Raw genomic sequence first — 19,998 nt, 5'->3', positions numbered from 1 at the left:
CCAGGAATATCTTCAGGAATTTTTCAGGGATTCCTCCAGGAATTCCTCTAGAGATTCCTCCAGGGATTTCTTCACAATTTTTTTCAAGGAATTTTAAAGATTTCTCCAGGAATGCTTCCAGAAATTCCGCTAGAAATTCCTCCAGGATTTTATCGAAAGATTTTTTTTTTCAGGAATAGAAAAATAATAGAATTCTCTGGAGATTTCTCTAGAAACTTATCCAGTAATTCTTTCATAAATTCGTCTAGAGAAGTCTCCAGGTATTTCATCAGTGATTCCTCCAACAATCCCACAGTAATCCCTCTAGGACTTCTTTCAGGCATTCTCCCAGGATTTTATCCAGGAATTTCTCCAGGAACTCTTCCAGGAATCGCTCCAGGAATTACTTCAGGAATTTCTTCTGGAATTGCGTCTGGACATCCTTCAGAAATTATTAACAATTCCTCTAGGGAGTTCTCCAGGCCTTCCTCAATGAATTTCTTCTGAGATTCCAACAGGAATTGCTTCAGGAGTTTCTCCAGGGATTTTCACATGGAATCCTCCAGGGAAATCCTTCGAAGTTTCCTCCAGGAAATTCTTCAGAAGTTCCACCAAGGATACTCCAGAAATATCTTCAGTAATCTTTCAGGGATTCCCCCAGGTATTCCTCCAGGAATTTCTCCAAGGATTTCTCCACAAATTTCTTCAAGGATTGCCCCGGGGTTTTCTTCAGGAATTCCTTCGAGGATTTATCAAGGAATTCCTCCAGGAATTCCGCAAGAAATTCCTCCAGGAATTTCTCATTAGATTTACCCAAGGAATTTCTCCAGGATTTGTTCCAGGACATCTCTCAGAAATTACGTCAGCAATTCCTCCAGGAATTTCTACAGGAAATCCTCTAGGGATTTCTTCAGAGATCCTTCCAGAAAATTCTCCAGGATTACTTTCATAATTTTTCCATAAATTCGTCTAGGAATTGATTCAGGGGTTCCTCCAGAAATTTCTCCTGGAACTTCTCAAGGATTTTTTTCAGAAATTTCTCCAGCAATTACTCCCACGATTTCTCTGGAAATTTTTCCAGGAATACCTCCACGATTTTCTCCAGGAACTGCTCTAAGAAAGCATACAAGAAATCTGCAGGAATTTCCCCAGGAAATCTTGTTGGGTCTCATCCAAGAATTCTTACAGGAATTACGCCAGGTTTTTTCCCAGAAGTTTCTTCGGGCATTCCTCCCGGATTCTCTATAGAGATTTTTCCAGGAATTCCATCAGGGTTTCCTCCAAGAATTCCTCCAAGGATGCCTTCTGAAATTTCTCTAAGATTTCCTCTAGGCATTCCTCAAGAGATTTCTTCTAAAAATTGTCTAGGCATTCCTCTCAGAATTCCTCCGGCAATTTCTCAAGAATTTCCTCCAAGAAATCCTCCAGAAATTCATCTAGGATTTCTTTTAGTATTCCCTCATGAGATCTCTTCAGGTATTTCTATAAGTATTCCTCCCATAACTTACACAGAATTTCCTCCACGTATACTGTCAGAAATTCTCCCAGGGATTACTCCGGGAATTCCTCCAGGGATTCTACAGGGCTTCCTTCAGCCATTCCTGTAGGAACTACTCCAGGGATTCATCCAGGTGTTTCTTCAGGGATTTATCCAGGAAATCTTCCAGTGATTGCTCCAGGAATTCCTCAAATGATTTCTTCAGAAATTCCTCTCAGGTTCTGTTAAAAAAATCATTCAGGAGATCCTTCGGAAATTTTGAAAATCCTTCAATAATCTTTTCAGGGATCTTCTTCTTCTTCTTTATGGCTCGACGTTCTCACTGGAACTTGGCCTGCCTCTCTTCAACTTAGTGGTCTTTGAGCACTTCCACAGTTATTAAGTGAAGGGCTTTCTTTGCCTGCCATTGCATGAATTTGTATATTGTGAGGCAAGGACAATGATACACTATGCCCAGGGAGTCGAGAAAATTTTCCCGACCGGAACGGAAATCGAACCCGCCGTCTCCGGATTGGCGATCCATAGCCTTCACCACTAGGCTAACTGGAGAACCCATCTTTTCAGAGATGTACCAAAGAACTTCTTCAGGAATACATGATTTTTTTTTTAATTTTTCAAGAATTTCTGGAGAACTTGCTACCAGCACCACGTTAATTTATGTAGATCAGGTGAACTTTTTTAACATACAAAATTCAATAGCGTGACTGCTGAAGGGTTAATTAATGCTTTTAGATTATAATGTTATTATATTCAATTTCATAGTAATGCGTACTTATAGTTATAAAAGCTAGTAGGTACAAATTTGCTAAGGGTGCTTTGCCCAACCCCGCCCCCCCCCCCCCCCTGACCGAAAAGCTAGCTACGCGAGGAGTATTTTTTTTCATTATTCTTGAAGAAAAGGCTCAAGGAACTCCTGAGAGAATTCAAGAAGGAGTCTCTGCAGAAATTGCAGAATGAATTCTTTGAGAAATCCTGAAGAAATCCCAAGAAAAGTTCGTAGTGGAACTCCTGAAGTAATCCTTGGAGGAGGAATTCCTTAAGTAACCCCATGAGGAATCCCGGAAGTAATCCCATTAGGAAGTCCTTAGGAAATTCCAGGAGAGTTTTCTTAGCGTATTCATGGAAGCAATTTCTGTAGGAATCTTTAAAAAAAATCTGAATGAGTTCATGTCTGCAGTAATTTTTGGACGAATTATTGAAGGAAACCTAGGATGGACTCGTAAAAGATTTTGTGAACAAAATTTTGAAGGAATTCCAGGATTAATTTTGGAATAATCTCTGGGAAAATGAAGAATAAATGGAGTAATTCCTGAAAGAATTCTTGCAGAAATACCCAAAAGAATCTCTGGAGAAATTGCTGAAGGAACCCTCGAAAAAAGTACTAGAACAATCTCTGGAGGAATCTCTAAAGATCCCAGGACAAATTTCCAAAGCAATGTCTGGTGAAATCCCCAGAGGAATCCATGATGGAATCGTTGATGCATTTTTGCAGAAATATCTTGTGGAACCTTGGATAGAAATCCTGAAGCACTTCCTGGAACAAACCCTGAAACAATAACTATCGGATCTCCGCAAGACGTCGATGGAACAATTCACGAAGGAGAAATTTCTGGAGAAGTCCCTTGAGTAATTCCTGAAGGAATCCATGAGATGTTCCTGAAGAAATACTTAGAGGAATTTCCAGAAGAAAAAGATGTTGGGACACTTCTTGGAGTTATGTCATTCTCTTAGCCAAACTATCCTTGTACACTTTGACCAACTTTCCCCTATAACCGTCAATAATGTTATAGTTGGAGTTATTACAATACGCCTCGCAGTATACTGACTAATATCAGGAGGGCGAGTGATGAGGGTCTTCCTTCTTTGATATCGCTCCCAACCCGGCCAGTCATTGCCAGTGTAGGCTCGACGATGACGGACGAGTGAAGATGATTATGATGGCGATGAGGTGGTTGAATCAATTTCCTTCCGGTTTTGATAGATTCACCATCAAGAAACCACAACAATGCCACCAGAGAATGACGAGCGGCTATGATTTTCATGTGGAAGTATTTAGTGCTGTGGACTGGGGTGGACTCCTTCCATGCTGTTAATGCGATGTAGTACAGCAGCATATGGGAACCATAAAGGAAATTAAATTGGAGATTTATTGGTTGCGATATATGGTGGTGTGTCACATTTGCCATCTACCAGGACCTACCCCGATGATTCGGGCGTTTTCCAGTTTGTTTGTTCTGCGCTATTATGTGGAGTGAATCGAAGATTGATGGGTTTATGAGGTTATCTATCTTTCGGGCAGTGATGTAATAGCCGGTTTTATTTCACTATTCAGAGCTCAGATTTCCCTTTTTAGTCAGAGTTCGAAAACGTTTCATTTGTGTTTGCTCTGAAAAACTGCACCAAATTCAATTTCTCTTAATTTCTCACCAGTTCAAGAAGATCTAACAGAACGCCGGTATCGATTTTTCTCAACCGTATCGCATACCCTTTCCGTTTGGTTCGTATTCCCGCACTACAGGGCTTGCACAAGTATCTTGCCTGCCGCAAATAGAAACACAACGTAGTCTTTACTCCCTGGAGAGGTTGCATGGGAGAAGCATCAGCAGCAGAGCATTATTGTTGGGATGACACACACAAGACACCAGAACCGACATCTGACGTATACGATTGGATTGACCGGTCCGAGTTCGGGCTCCACATATCATCTTTCTTGTGTGCTGCTCTCGTATCGCATCCGCATGGTATAGCGAAATGCATTTTGGTTGTCTTGTTGGAAACGAAACACAAAATAAATTTCCAATAAATATCCTTTCATTTGGTTCAAATGTCGTCCCACAGAGGACGATGACGTACCATTGCGGACTTCGTAGTCGTTTGCACATAACCGAGTGTCTCATCTGATTAAATTTGATCTCATTCCACACGATTGGGTATCTTTCCATCGACCATCTAACGTGTCATACGCTAAGAAGCATTCACACAAAGATTTACACTAGGGATTTAGAAAATCAAAGGAAGGAATGATATAATTTGGTACAGTTGTCGTCAGCGTCTGCCACAAACCTGTTTATAAACTGCTTAAAAATCATTTGAAAAAAATAACTGAATAGGGAGTAGTTCCTGCGACAAGATATCGCCAGTTTTTTTTTAAATATATTTGATCTGGCAACTCCTTTCGAAGATTTTTTGCAACTATTTTCTTTGTGATTTCAGTAAAAATTCGCTACAGGATATTTATATGGAATCCTGCCATGAAAAAAGAACATAACTCTAGATTTCTCCTGATTTTTCGCCGAGCCCAGGAACATCTTCAACATATTTGAACCATTCTGTTAAAGATTCCAGCAATAGTTTCATTAAAATTTTAACTGAATCTTTTGGAATTTAACCTAGAATGTGAAAAACAGCAATTTCTATAAGGATTATCTCTACGAATTTCTCTAAGTCAGCACGTACGTGCATTATCAAAATTTCCGGTTTGATGATAAGTAGAATTTGAGTTTTGCTTGCCAGCAGCCACATGAGTTCAGGTAACACGTTTCGTATGAAAAATATGAGCTGATGCCTACTCCATTGCTGGAGGGAACATTATTTGCTCGTTGGTTGGCATTAATCAAAGGATGAGTTTACATTGTTACAAATTATGTCCTCAGAGTTACGCGCACGATTGACGTTCCTGTTCATCTGCCTGGCACGTAATTTGACAACTTTTTTTGCGAGTAATCTCTGGAAGGTTGACTTATGGTTGCCACCGAGTATTTAAGTTTTCTGGTATTCTAGTCGCTGTTTGACGATTTGTGTCAAAATTTCTAACCGTCCAGATGCAGAGAGTCAAGTACTATTGGTTCGTATCAAAATTCATGTGTTTCTACTTCTCAACGTAGCTTAGTCTTCGGTGGAACCGACCAGCAAAGACACTGGCCTGGCACACACAACGACAGGGAGGAAAATGCAGATGATGATGACGATCGACGAACGATGATGATTCAGACTGGCAGACAAAATTGATGCGAAAAAGACCGGTTGCAGCCGGGCAATAACGTCTGTGTCCGAGTTTCGTCAGATCTCGAGAGGGCTACTAGTGGCTGCCGGCCGGGCTGGTCCGGTGCAGTATACCACCGGTGAACGAAATGCAAATGTATTTCGTGCATCCTGCACACTACTCCTCCTCTTCTTGGCATAACGTCCTCACTGGGACAAAGCCTGCTTCTCAGGTTAGTGTTCTATGAGCACTTCCACAGTTATTAACTGAGAGCTTCCTCTGCCAATGACCATTTTGCATGTGTATATCGTGTGGCAGGCACGAAGATACTCTATGCCCAAGGAAGTCAGTGAAATTTCCATTACGAAAAGATCCTGGACCGACCGGGAATCGAACCCGTCACCCTCAGCATGGTCATGCTGAATACCCGTGCGTTTACCGCCTCGGCTATATGGGCCCTGCACACTACTACTGCTGATAAATGGACGGAAGGTGATGTTCACAAGAAGCCGGTTGCATTCACAGCATACGAAATCGATTTCGGTTGGGCTGTTCCTCTTTTTGGCCACGGCGGCGGCGTTCAGCACCGGGAATTGAGTCTTCAGGTTTTTTGTGGAGGTTTCCGCACGAGGAAGACATAAATCAGTCCGCATTCAATTGGGTTAGCAGCAATTTCGAAACATCATCGTTGAGGCAATTTCGGAGTTCAATTGTGCATTCCGATTGGGGTGCTTTAATTGAACAATCGCTATCAAAGAACCGTTTGGGCAGTGGCCGGTCGTTTCATACGCGGCGGCGGCGGTGGCGGTGAATCGGTAGGTGCAGGCCACCATACTGACCGTACCTACCATTAGATCGTCAGAAGTCTAAACGAAACGTAAAATGTCGTCATCTTTGTGGTATCGTGGTGTGCTAATGGGCGATAACAACTGGCGTATTGTTCCCTGAGGAAGCCATTTCTGGCCATGTACTAGCAATCAAATTATGCTGACTGAGCAAGGCAGGGCGTGTACATATGAGATGGGTTTGGCTTACGTCCAAAGGAGGGTGACATATGTAGACGATATTTGATTCAGTTTAGTTTCATACTAGGTCAGCAGGTTGCCTGTTTTCCTCAAGTTTTAACGGATTATTTGTAAACATAAACATGGATGCTCAAAAACTTTTAGTCTAGTCTAGTCTAGTCTAGTCTAGTCTAGTCTAGTCTAGTCTAGTCTAGTCTAGTCTAGTCTAGTCTAGTCTAGTCTAGTCTAGTCTAGTCTAGTCTAGTCTAGTCTAGTCTAGTCTAGTCTAGTCTAGTCTAGTCTAGTCTAGTCTAGTCTAGTCTAGTCTAGTCTAGTCTAGTCTAGTCTAGTCTAGTCTAGTCTAGTCTAGTCTAGTCTAGTCTAGTCTAGTCTAGTCTAGTCTAGTCTAGTCTAGTCTAGTCTAGTCTAGTCTAGTCTAGTCTAGTCTAGTCTAGTCTAGTCTAGTCTAGTCTAGTCTAGTCTAGTCTAGTCTAGTCTAGTCTAGTCTAGTCTAGTCTAGTCTAGTCTAGTCTAGTCTAGTCTAGTCTAGTCTAGTCTAGTCTAGTCTAGTCTAGTCTAGTCTAGTCTAGTCTAGTCTAGTCTAGTCTAGTCTAGTCTAGTCTAGTCTAGTCTAGTCTAGTCTAGTCTAGTCTAGTCTAGTCTAGTCTAGTCTAGTCTAGTCTAGTCTAGTCTAGTCTAGTCTAGTCTAGTCTAGTCTAGTCTAGTCTAGTCTAGTCTAGTCTAGTCTAGTCTAGTCTAGTCTAGTCTAGTCTAGTCTAGTCTAGTCTAGTCTAGTCTAGTCTAGTCTAGTCTAGTCTAGTCTAGTCTAGTCTAGTCTAGTCTAGTCTAGTCTAGTCTAGTCTAGTCTAGTCTAGTCTAGTCTAGTCTAGTCTAGTCTAGTCTAGTCTAGTCTAGTCTAGTCTAGTCTAGTCTAGTCTAGTCTAGTCTAGTCTAGTCTAGTCTAGTCTAGTCTAGTCTAGTCTAGTCTAGTCTAGTCTAGTCTAGTCTAGTCTAGTCTAGTCTAGTCTAGTCTAGTCTAGTCTAGTCTAGTCTAGTCTAGTCTAGTCTAGTCTAGTCTAGTCTAGTCTAGTCTAGTCTAGTCTAGTCTAGTCTAGTCTAGTCTAGTCTAGTCTAGTCTAGTCTAGTCTAGTCTAGTCTAGTCTAGTCTAGTCTAGTCTAGTCTAGTCTAGTCTAGTCTAGTCTAGTCTAGTCTAGTCTAGTCTAGTCTAGTCTAGTCTAGTCTAGTCTAGTCTAGTCTAGTCTAGTCTAGTCTAGTCTAGTCTAGTCTAGTCTAGTCTAGTCTAGTCTAGTCTAGTCTAGTCTAGTCTAGTCTAGTCTAGTCTAGTCTAGTCTAGTCTAGTCTAGTCTAGTCTAGTCTAGTCTAGTCTAGTCTAGTCTAGTCTAGTCTAGTCTAGTCTAGTCTAGTCTAGTCTAGTCTAGTCTAGTCTAGTCTAGTCTAGTCTAGTCTAGTCTAGTCTAGTCTAGTCTAGTCTAGTCTAGTCTAGTCTAGTCTAGTCTAGTCTAGTCTAGTCTAGTCTAGTCTAGTCTAGTCTAGTCTAGTCTAGTCTAGTCTAGTCTAGTCTAGTCTAGTCTAGTCTAGTCTAGTCTAGTCTAGTCTAGTCTAGTCTAGTCTAGTCTAGTCTAGTCTAGTCTAGTCTAGTCTAGTCTAGTCTAGTCTAGTCTAGTCTAGTCTAGTCTAGTCTAGTCTAGTCTAGTCTAGTCTAGTCTAGTCTAGTCTAGTCTAGTCTAGTCTAGTCTAGTCTAGTCTAGTCTAGTCTAGTCTAGTCTAGTCTAGTCTAGTCTAGTCTAGTCTAGTCTAGTCTAGTCTAGTCTAGTCTAGTCTAGTCTAGTCTAGTCTAGTCTAGTCTAGTCTAGTCTAGTCTAGTCTAGTCTAGTCTAGTCTAGTCTAGTCTAGTCTAGTCTAGTCTAGTCTAGTCTAGTCTAGTCTGTTGGTTTATCAGACAAATGTTGCGAAGGCAGTTTTTAGAAAGGGATGTAAACATTTTTAATAATATTCCCAATTAAACTGAACATGCTCCTAAATAACTCAATTCACCGCATCTGGTGGAAAATTGGTCACCACAAGCCTTCGGAAAGGTCAAACCACTAGATCCGAGGTAGGAATTTCCATCCTTTGTTCGCATTTTCACTCGCCGGGGCATCATCATCATCATCACCGAGACGGAGGCGACATTTTTCTCCAACATCGGCTCGGAAGCTGAACTTGACACGGAGACAGAGGAGACGCCCCAGAAACGTCTCTCAGGCCCCAGAAGGAAAATTTTGTGCGCATTTATCGTTTACTAGCGAGATGGGAAAGGGAAAACTTATTTCCCCGGTGAGAAGGACGCCGCGGCGTGTGTGTGCCTGTATGTGAGTTGGAATTGAACAACAGAAAAAGTGGAAAAGGTCTGGGAGGTTTGTTGACGTCAACGACCATACTTTGGGTTCGGTAGAATCGCTTACAATCGGGCAAAAAATGCAAGCGCGGCAGCGCTGAGCTGCACCTCCATGTAAAGTGATTTGCATACAACGGGGTATTTTATTTCTGCTATATGCATACGCCAGTCCAGTCCAGTCAGCCGGAAGGAAGCTTTTGTTGGCATTATGGGCATGGCCGGTATCTACATGGAGTTCCTGGTCGGTGGGTATAGGTCATTGTATTTTGCGTGTGATTTGAATCGTGGGCATGGGATCGCATTACATTCAGAAAGCAGAAAGCAGAAGGCAGCGCGTAAATGCTTCTGATGGATCCAACGGATGATTGTGTCAATCAAATGATATACCATGTAATCTCGTTCAGTGGTGCCGAAGAATGATATCAGTTGAGGATTATTCAGTAAGTATGGAAGACCAAACATGTTTATAATTTATTGTGCATTACCCGTTTGAAAAAATGTACTTTACTGGAATAATAAACAATTCAAAAATTTAGCTTTATCTAGATAATACAGGGGATGGCCAAAATGTTTGGGATAGGCAACTTTTTTTTCTCTCACAAAAAAGTTCAACATGCTATAACTTTTCATAGAGCGCATCAAAAAATCTCAAATTTTGAGATGTTTGTCAACCTATTATATGTGCATCATTGGTACAAATTTGGGCTCGATTGATTAATATTTCGCAAAGTTAGAACCGTTTGGGTAAAACACCTTTTTTTAGACAACTCATTTTTGAGCTGTTATATCTCGGAAACCAGTGAATCGAATTGAATGAAATTTTGAACGTACACTAACAATATGTAAATGCTTCACAAACTATTAAAACATTGGTACTTTTTAAACGTTGATAAAAGTTATCATGGATTGACATTTTTTGGATTTTTTTTTCAAAAAAATGTATTTTTTTTACATCAATGTCAATAAATCTTAGTGTTGATATCCAAAGATTTTCCACTTCTGTTCACAAATTATCTCTAATCAGATATATTAGAGCCTATTTAGATTGAAGGAAGAACACATTTAATAATTTTTGTGTGATATTGTAAATTTTTCTTATTTTCCTCTTTATAGGTAAAAATTTCAACCCGGTATAACTTAATTCGCCGTGAGAAATATTACATTTTATAACGTCGTATTAAGTATCAATATATTGTTGATAAACGTTGAAAAATTCAATAAATTCGGTTCACTGGTTTCCGAGATATGACAGTTCAAAAAATAGTTGTCTAAAAAATAGTGTTTTACCCGAACGGTTCTAACTTCGCAAAAAATTAATCAATCGACCCCAAATTTGTACCAATGTTGCACATACAGTCATACCTCGATAGTACGTACCCTCGATAGTACGCACCCTCGATAGTACGTACCCTCGATAGTACGTACATTTTGCCTCGATAGTACGTACATCTTTTTTTATGTTTTTTTTTGTCTACGAAAAACATTATTTTAGTACGTAGATGTGCAGTAAACTGCGAGAATTGTTTCAGGCGTCGGCCACAAATTACGTAACGCTTTAGGGAAGTAAGGCCGAGTATTACGGTCTATACAAAAATTTTAGGATTTCCATACAAAAAAAAGCGTTTAGGAAGGGGGGTGGAGCTTAAAAAATGACGATTTTAGCGTTACGTAATAAATGGATGCTGCCTTATATTCAAACAGATAACGGTTCGTTGAAATATTACGTAACGCCAGGAGGAAGTGAGGATTCTAGCGCTGTATTATGCTTTAAGTAAAATTTTAAAATTGTCCATACAAAAGTGGTTACGTGAGAAAGGGAGGGGGTTATACGCCCAAAAAGGGAGCTGAGTTATACGCCCAAATTTCAGGCAATTCGGTCCATAAAACCCCCCATAACGAAGAGAAAAAAAACCTGCCGTTAATACCCTTCGTCGCCCTACTACCCATTCATTTTTTTTAATATCTTTCAATACAATTGCTAAAAACATAAGTAAATTCATTGAGTGTTGAAATTTATTGCATTTGAAACGTAATAACGCTCGATATAACGTTGAAAATATAATAATAATAACGCATTGCTGTCACTCATTACTAGAAGTTGTTAAGAGTGTACCTCACTGAAGAGGCACATTTGTTCAAGCAAGAGAAGTCAAAACACAGATAACAGACATCCAAGTCCAGTTCCGAAACTGTGTAAGGAATTTAACGACCATTTGAAATCGACAACACAAGTGGCAACATCGTGGCGCTGCAATCAGTTAATTTCCCATACTAATTTAATTCACTTCTTGAAATATTTCAATTCACCACTGACTGTGGCAATATGGTGTTTGGTGGCGTTAGTGTTTTCATCGTGCATTGGTTTGCAACCTTACTCAAGTGAAGATTCAAATCCTCACACAACTTTCTGAATAAAATTTGTTCTAGCCTGGATGTCTGTTCTCTGTGGTCAAAATTCATCGCCGTATTCGAGCTCCTACACGGAAAAATATTATACCCCAAAGAATAAGTTTTAAAAACTCAAATTTGGCTAAACTGCTTTTAGTTTTAACTCAGAGTTGGGTTGTTTTCTCCCTCGCCCCATCGCAATGTTGTCGAAAACAAAGAGAGAATCACCGACGCATCCGCTGCTCTTCCGTGGAAGAAGTCAAATTTGGGTTTTCTTGAGTTAACCCAAATTTGCGTCAATTAAGGCCTCTGTTGGGTGAAAATAACTAACCACTGCGTTATTTTTTTGCCGCTCTCAAACGAGAACTACTCACTCACCACTATCGCTGTTTGACGCAAATTTGAGTAATTCCACGGAAGACCGGGATTGCGTCAAAACAACTTAAATTTGGGTTGATTTGTAGTTCCGTGTAGTGACAACGCGGATGATTTTCTTTTGTTCTTTTCGTTGAATGTTCATTCTCTTCGTCTGTGATCACTTCCTTCAATCGGTATTTTTCCTTCTACTCAACCGATTCAAGCGAAAGCGTAGAGCTTCATTGAAGGTGTAAACACAACATTTGTTATCGCAGCGTTTGTTTCGTTTTCAAGCTGGTTTTAAGTGTTTAAAATGGAGAAACAACAGCAAACTGGTCAGAAGCGTAAAAAAGTGGACATTCCGATTGCCAAAAAGCTACAAATCATCGATGATTTGTCTACTAAAGAGGTCATGGTGAAGCATAACATCTCTTCGCGATCAACGGTTACATCAATCAGACAATCGAAGCAGAAAATTCGAGAGCAGGCTTCACAATCGCATCATGCAATCGGTAAATCTATCATTCCAATTTTGTTTTTTCCTTTAATATCATTTCGTTCTGCTCTGAACTAGGGAAACGGATGCGCTTCAAAATGCCACGGTACCCGAAAGTTGATGAAGCTTTGTTCGTTTGGTTTCTTCAAAAACGTCAACAACACGTACCGGTAAGTCAAGAAATGCTGCAAGTACAAGCCCAGACATTTTTCAACAAAATTGTCGGAGAAGGGGAATTTGGTAGCCGTGGATATATTGAAAAGTTCATTCAGCAACACGAGATCAGGGTGTTGGAGATCACTGGGGAGAAACTTTCAAGCAATGTGGCGGCCATTGAAGGTTACGTTCAGAACTTTTCGAAAAAAGTGCGAGACAAACAGTTGTCTCCATGCCAAATTTTTAACGCCGATGAGAGTGGATTGTTTTTTAAGAACACTCCAACATCAACGTACGTCGATAAAGGTGCCACATCTGCTCCTGGAAGGAAAGTGGCAAAGGAACGAGTAACGTTCATGCCATGTTCCAACATGGATGGATCTCTCAAGCTTCCGTTAATGCTCATTGGCAAGTCGCAGAAACCTAGAGCACTTAAGCACGTTAGGCAGCTGCCTGTGTACTACAAAGCATCCAAGAATGCGTGGATGACGCAGTTTTTGTTCAAAAACTGGTTTTTTGATGAATTCGTTCCCCGCGTTACCAAGTTCTTGGAAGATTCAAATCTTCCTGTTGAAGCTGTTTTGGTCTTGGATAATTGCTCTGCCCATTTCACTGGCGGAGATTTGCAGACTCGTGATGGGAAAATCTGGACCGAATTTCTTCCTCCCAATACGACCGCCATTGTCCAACCGATGGACCAAAACATCATACAAATGATCAAATTGCGATATCGGAAAACATTGATGCAAGAGATGATGGGTCGTCCAGGTGATTTTCATGAAAATGTTAAGAATATTAACATAAAAGATGCCATGTTCTGGGTAGCAGAAGCCTGGGATAGCGTTCCTTCGGATGCCATAAGAAAGTCTTGGAACATGCTTTATGATCCAGTGCAGATTGAAGATGAGGATGACGAGCCATTGTCTGTACTCCGAGAAAAACTGCAGAATATCTCCAAGAAACTTCTTGAAAATCGTGCCGTTGATGAGGAAGATGAAGATTGCGAGGTTTTGAAAGATGATGATATTGTGGATAGTGTGCTGAACCCTGGCAAGGATATCAACTCGTACAACCTAGCTGACTCGACATTATCTGCAGCGGAAGACGTCAACTGTTCCATCGATACTGTCAACCATGAAGGAGCTCCTGACGACGACGATACTCCGGTTGTTACCGACGAAGCAGCAATAAATGGGCTTAACTTGGTTTTGAGGTATGCAGAAGAAAATGGGTGGTCGATCAATACGCAGTTCAGATTGCGCCAAATGCGACTGGATATTTTTGAGAAGACTGCAGGTGCCAGATTGTCTCACTGAGTACATACGAATTTCTTGGATATCCGAAACAGTTTTGATGTGTTAATACCAATGAATTTGAAATAAACTACAAATATGTGCAGTTCCTGTTTTTCATTTGTTATAGGTGTAAGAACATACTGATGGCAATTAAGGACAGACTTGTTAGAAGCCCAAAATGGTCGCCAGAATGACAGACTATGGGACCTACTCACGATTTCAGAGGCACAAATCTCTTCATAAACAAAACCAGCGTACCTGATCTTCTTATTTAAAGCTTTCTAAGCAAGAACAGAATAATAAAATGCACTGTTGTTTGAAGCCTGCTTCTTGAGATTTGTGCGTCCGAAGTTCTGATGCACTTTTGAAACGGGATTTCAAGACGTTTGTCCTTAAATGTATTATTGATTATAAATCTCCAAAGGACTCTATTCTACCCCTGCACACTGTTTTCTGAATTTCAAGGGGTTGTTCACAAAATATGGCCCAAATCTATCAAAATTAAACTGATAGAAAAAAACTTTGCTCGGCAAAGTTTTTTTTATAATGATAGTTTATATAACTTTGCTGAAGTCATTAGCACGCTATTTCTACTGAATAAAAATCGAATATTTATCTCACTTCTAGGTAGATTAATCATATGAGTTATACTTTCAAAAGAATGGTCCTAACACACCAAACAACTTCTTCGAAAACACGTAATCATTCAAATTAATTTTTGAGGTCCAATATGATCATGATTACTAAATTTGGCATTTGAGAACAGCGTACTCTAGAAGCGTTACGTAATTATTGGGAAAGCCCCAATGTTTTTTCCTATTGTTTATCGAATATTAGGAATCATTTTACTTAAAAATAAAAAATAATTATGTTAAAAATTTGTGCTTCGATAGTACGTACGTTTCGATAATACGTACACTAAACGAAGCGGAGGTGTACGTACTATCGAGGTATAACTGTATAATAGGTTGACGAACAGTCAAATTTTGAGAGTTTTTGAAGCACTCTATGAAAAGTTACAGCATGTTGATTTTTTTTTGTGGGAGAAAAAAAGTTGCCTATCCCAAACATTTTGGCCATCCCCTGTATGTATAAAAATGGCTAGACATCTACGAATAAGTCGTCTCTGTGTAGTATGTACAGTAGATACACAGAGAAACAGACGACACACTTCATTCGCCTCCCATCATACACCTTTTTTAACGGTTTATCAATTGACCACTCGCGGCGCTGGTATCGTTTTTGTTCCTGTTTGACGTTTGCTCACTACCGTCAACTAGTGGGGATCAGGCCAATTACAGTATGGTTAGCATTGGGCGGTTGAAATTTCGTTACGGTGTTTTTCAATGAAATTTGCCCTAAGTGTTACGTTTGTTTCTCTGTGGTAGATATATCTGATTGCCTCACTAATATTTTTGAAGGCGAAAACTTCTAAAACTTGGTATTTTTCCACTTTAGTTTAACGTGCATTGACTATTCCAAATCATTGCCTACACTTCGATTCTGTGATTGGGATCGAGCCTTAATGAAGTCAAAACTTCTGTAGTCGGAAGCCGAAAAAACAAGTTTCTGTAAATCTAGTTAGGTAGTTCCCGTAAGGAAACTTCATACTATTCTAACTTGAGCTGCAACGTAGTTGTTACTCCAATTATGCTAGATTAGATACTCACCCACACAAGGAATCACCGAGATGACTACTTGGTGGTACTAACAGACATCTGTTTGTGTTGGTGTTAGTGTTGGTGATCTTCAATTTTTACGTCATGTCAGATTGCTGGTCAATGTGAAGAAGGGAAAAATGAAGATGCACTCGCTTGCCCGCAGACCGAAGCAGACCGTCCATACAACTGTTTTTGTGCAAGTTCATGCGCATATCAGAGTGTTTGTGAAATGGTGGATTGGCATAGGTACACATTTGTCCACGGGTTGCTTGCCGCCAATCTCGTATTACTTGATTTTGTACATTATTTATGCGTCGGTATGTCATTTTAAATAAATCTTTGCAAAGAACTATTTAGTCATTATTTATCCGAAATTTGATAACTAATGCATTGAAACCAATATGCCCAAGAGCATATTTGAGAGAACTCAAAAATGGAAATCATAATGGCTTTGAGCACGGAGTTCCAAGTGCTACATATGGCTTACTCTCCCACAATAAAAAATGAGTAGCATTTGCAACCTTGTTAGGTTTTTGGATTTCGAGATCCTACTCTTTAGAGCAGCCTTTCTCAAACTTCTTTATCGACGCGTGTCTTTCTAATGGGGCTGGTGGGTCGCGACCCATAATTTGAGAAAGGTGGCTTTAGAGTGTGAGTCAAAAACGCTCGAGGATACGATCCTCCTTCACCTTAAATCGTTGTTTTGAATTTCAACTGAGGACCTTTATTCAATTTGTTTGTAAATTATTTCAACTAAACAGATGAACGATGTAATAATAGATTGTCAATTTACGTTGGATTGATGTAACGTGGTGTTTGCCCTGTATTAGTCCGCTGACTGTTTTGAAGCGAACGTATAGCGCTTTTAAGGACAAACTTCTTGAAATCCCGCTTCAACATTGCATCGAAACTTCAGGCGCACAAATCTCAAGAAACAAGCTTCAAACAACAATGTATTTCATTATTCTGTTCTTGCTCACTTGTAATTAGCTTAAAATAAAAAGCTCAGGTGTACTGGTTTTGTTTACGAAGAGATTTGTGCCCTCAAAATCGTGAGTAGGTGCCAAAGTCGGCCATTGTGGCGGCCATTTTGGGATTCTAACAAGTCTGTCCTTAAGATGAATGATGGTTTGCGTTTTCACCAATCAAAATTGCTGTTGTTAGAAATAACATAGCATTGTGTAGAGGATTACGTTTTGAAAGACAAATTTACGAAGAATTTCAATTTTGTTCTCGAACTTTTGAATAACAATTAATAGAGACATTGCTTTCAGGGCTTATGTTAAAGGAACTAAAAAATCAGTAATTATGATTGCCTTGAATTATTCTTTATTCTCTTTGGTCATCTCAACATAGCGTCGTTATCAAGTTTCACATCACATTTTCCCACTACCCTTCTAGAACGATTGGTTCAGCTTCATGTCGTCGATGTGGTAGACCAGCACATCCTTGAAGTACATGTTCTTGGTGAAGAAGTAGGCAAAGTTGATCTCACGATCGAAGGGGAATCCGAACGGCAGATCATCCACGTACTTCGAACCGGATCCGACTCCGCAGCTGTAGGTGTACTCGTAGGTCGAGAACTGTTCCACCTTGGGAGCGTAGTACGGAGTGACGATGAAGTAGAAGGTCATTTCGAAACCTGCTGGGAGACCCTTCGGCAGCAGCAGACGATCCGGGAATCCACAGTGGGCTTCCGACATATCCAGGATGAACTTGTCCTCACCCTTGTATGCGGTCATTATCTTCTTGTACAGTTCACTGTAGGTGGTGCGATCGCGAATGCTCCAGAAGTAATCACGCGAGTTACGGACAACGGTGTTCTTGCCAACGACAAAGTCGTACACGTACTGATCGACTTCAACGAAGTATTTCTTCAGGTACTGCAGCTGCTTAAAGTCGTAGAACTTGGGTCCCATATACATGCGAACGACACCCTTGCCGGCGAACTCAGAGAAGACATCCATGGTGTAGGTGAATGGCTTGTGGTTGATGCGCTTCTGGCGAGCGAAGACGGAGAAATCGAAGAATTTGTCCGACGGGAATCCAACCGGGATGGCGTTGCTGATATCAGCATCGAAGTACTCGAAGTAGGTCATCAGTTTGTCGAACACAACGTTCTTGATTTCGAATCCCTTGAAGTTGAGTTCATCGTAGGTGTAGTAAGGCAAGTAGCTCTTGAATTGCCAATAGTAGCTCAGGATTCTGTAGTACAGTTGATAGAAGAAGGGATCGCGCATCGATGTTTCGAAGTGCATCAGAGCGCTTGGCCAAACTTTCGATCCGCTGTAGAAGTAGTCAGAGCCGCTGTACATCAGACGAGCGAAGAACTCAATGTACTTGTAGTAATCCGAATCGTAGCTGTCTGGGTTGGCGTTGATCAGGTTGCCAAGATAGTCAATGGACTCTGGTTGACGGAAGTCAATCTTGGTTCCATCATCCAGGAACAGGTAACCCTGGTCGATAACTTGACGGATTCTAGCTTCGTAGTCCTTGAGCAGATCGATCTTGTAGTATTGGTCCTTGGGGAGAGAGTAGTAATCGTTGCGTCCGTAGAAAGGCAGTCCATTCCAGTAGCTGAGCTTTGGCGTGTATCCAGTCTTGATTGGCTGATCCCAGCTGAACTCTTCGATCGGTCCCATGAAGTTGGCTTGACGTTCCATGTAGTAGCGGGCAATAAGCTGTTGGTACATGTACAGGTACAGTTCTCCACGGCGATCCTTGAACAGGTTGAATTTGCTATCTCCCACGAAGAATGGATAGTCCAACATGAAGTAGTAGTAGTAGGAGTTGAGGCCAAAATCTTCAGTGAAGTAGCTCAGCTTGTCTTCGCCGAAATAGTCCATCGGATACACAGCGGTGTAGTTGGAGTACACTACATTGTATTTACCGTTGCTGGCAAATCCAAACTTGGGCTCATACATGGTCTTGTACATTGCCTTGTGGATCATGTCGGTGTTGAAGAAGTAGTACGGGTAGATTTCGTAGATCGCCGGCAGCACGATACCCTTGAGGTCCGGACGGTGGAACGTGGCCATAGTCAAAGCGTAGATGAACATACCCTCGTTGACGTTCTCGCGAGCCCAAATAACGTTCTTGTAGAAAGTTTCCCAGTCAGCAGCGTTATAGAAGAAGTTGAACAACAGATAAGTCTGCTTCATGTATTCCTTGTTATAGATGGTGAACATCTCACCCTTGGGCAGGAAACCAAGCTTGTAGTACTCGAAGAACTCGAAGACTTCCTTGTAGTTCTGGAATAGAACATTTTGAACATTGAGTTGAATGCTTCTCGAGGCACACCATTTGAAATCTCACCGTGTATTTGGACTCATCGAAGACCCATGTCTTGGTGTATGGCATGTACTCCTCGAACGTGAGAGGCAGATGGATGTTGCGGAACACCTCGAAGAAGAACTTCTGCTTTACCAGGAATTCTTTGTCGGCTGCGAATATAGTACATTTTCATTACTCCGAAGCGACCAATTGTACCAGCAAATAACTTACCATACTTGAATCCGGTTACCGATTTCTCCACGGGAACGTAGGCTGCGCTGGTCAGTGCGACCAGGCACAGTGCAACAGCTGCAACCGTCAGTCTCATCTTGATCTCTCCTGTTCGGGCTCAACTGTGAGCATGTCCTGTCCACTGCACGGCCTGGGGCTTTTATAGTACATTCGATGCTGTATTATCAATCGGTTAATTTGTTGTTGCAATGCGATAGATGAGCACCTGAAAGGGAGGTTTTTTGTTCTTCTTTCGCTGCAAGAACTGAAATGTTGATAACACCTGCGACTGCGGTTATCACGTGTTCTTTCGGATGCAGCTTGGCAACCGCTTATTATGGAACGTATTATCAAATACTGCAGGATTTCGTTGGTAACAAATCAGTTTCATTGGCGAAATGCATTTCAATTGACCTACACGATGCTATCAGGTGCCTTGTGAAAGTCAAACCAGTTTCGTTTTAATTCTTATTTTTTTAAATTTTGTTTCAACATATTCCGTCGGTTGTATAGTAATTGCTGGAAATATTTAAGATTTTTAAAAGCAAAATTCAATGGAGTCGTAAGAGTTCTTAATTCTGATCTAGTTATCATAAAAACATTTTAATTACATATAACAAGATTAATTTTGATATGTTAGGTTCATTAGCAATTGTTTCTTCAATATAGGGCATACATAATGCATACTCAATCGACCCGTCTGAATACAAATTAGCAAACTCTTCTTCTAAGGACGTCTAGGTAGCCAGACATTTTAGAAAATCAGCCCGGGATTTAACCTGAGATTTTTTTAGAAATTTCTGCACACAATTCCTGAATTTTCACTAAAACATTTCAGCTATTAACACACCGTTAGACGACCTGACAGATAGTAAGTCAAAATTACTGGATGGTTAAGCAAATTAAAAAAAACACACACACACATTGCTGAAAACAGCCATTCGTGTTGCTGAAACATCTTGGGAAAACACTGGAAGGAACCTCAGAAAACCTCTTTGTTAGAGAAATCCCAGATGATACTTGAGAAAAATAGGGCCTATCCATAAACTACGTAAACTCTGATAGGCGGAGGGAAGGCTTGACCAAAGTCTACGCTCCATACAAATTTTCAAAATTTTGTATGAAAATAAGTCTATGGTAGGGGAGGGGGTATGAGATTGCCAAAAATGAGTCTACGTATTTATGGACATACAGGAAGGAACTTCAGGAAAAATCTCACATGGAACTCTGAGAGCAAATCTTTAAAATCCTTTGAATGATTTATCCGGAGAAACTCTGA

At 40.6% G+C, this 19,998-nt stretch overlaps 4 protein-coding genes across 6 annotated transcripts in view; 3 read left to right on the top strand and 1 right to left on the bottom strand.

Annotated features, from left to right (window-relative positions):
* The window catches only part of LOC109401644 (focal adhesion kinase 1), a 371,816-nt gene that overhangs the window by 49,515 nt on the left and 302,303 nt on the right, over window positions 1-19,998 (top strand). The window lies entirely within an intron of this gene.
* Window positions 1-19,998, top strand: part of LOC109403392 (putative 115 kDa protein in type-1 retrotransposable element R1DM) — a 236,354-nt gene that overhangs the window by 5,541 nt on the left and 210,815 nt on the right. The window lies entirely within an intron of this gene.
* On the top strand, window positions 11,921-13,575 carry LOC134290754 (jerky protein homolog-like). Its single transcript, XM_062857948.1, has 2 exons — window positions 11,921-12,119; window positions 12,182-13,575. The coding sequence occupies exons 1-2, from the start codon at window positions 11,921-11,923 to the stop codon at window positions 13,573-13,575; spliced, it is 1,593 nt and encodes a 530-aa protein (XP_062713932.1).
* On the bottom strand, window positions 16,522-18,879 carry LOC109420356 (hexamerin-1.1). The gene is made up of 3 exons (XM_019694683.3): window positions 18,720-18,879; window positions 18,531-18,658; window positions 16,522-18,466 (listed from the first exon to the last, which is right to left on the bottom strand). Exons 1-3 carry the CDS (start codon window positions 18,814-18,816, stop codon window positions 16,613-16,615), a joined length of 2,079 nt encoding a protein of 692 aa, XP_019550228.3. The 5' UTR covers window positions 18,817-18,879; the 3' UTR covers window positions 16,522-16,612.

This window comes from Aedes albopictus, chromosome 3 (genome assembly GCF_035046485.1).
Source record: "Aedes albopictus strain Foshan chromosome 3, AalbF5, whole genome shotgun sequence".
Lineage (NCBI taxonomy): Eukaryota > Metazoa > Arthropoda > Insecta > Diptera > Culicidae > Aedes > Aedes albopictus.
This window is presented reverse-complemented; position numbering and strand designations above follow the sequence as displayed.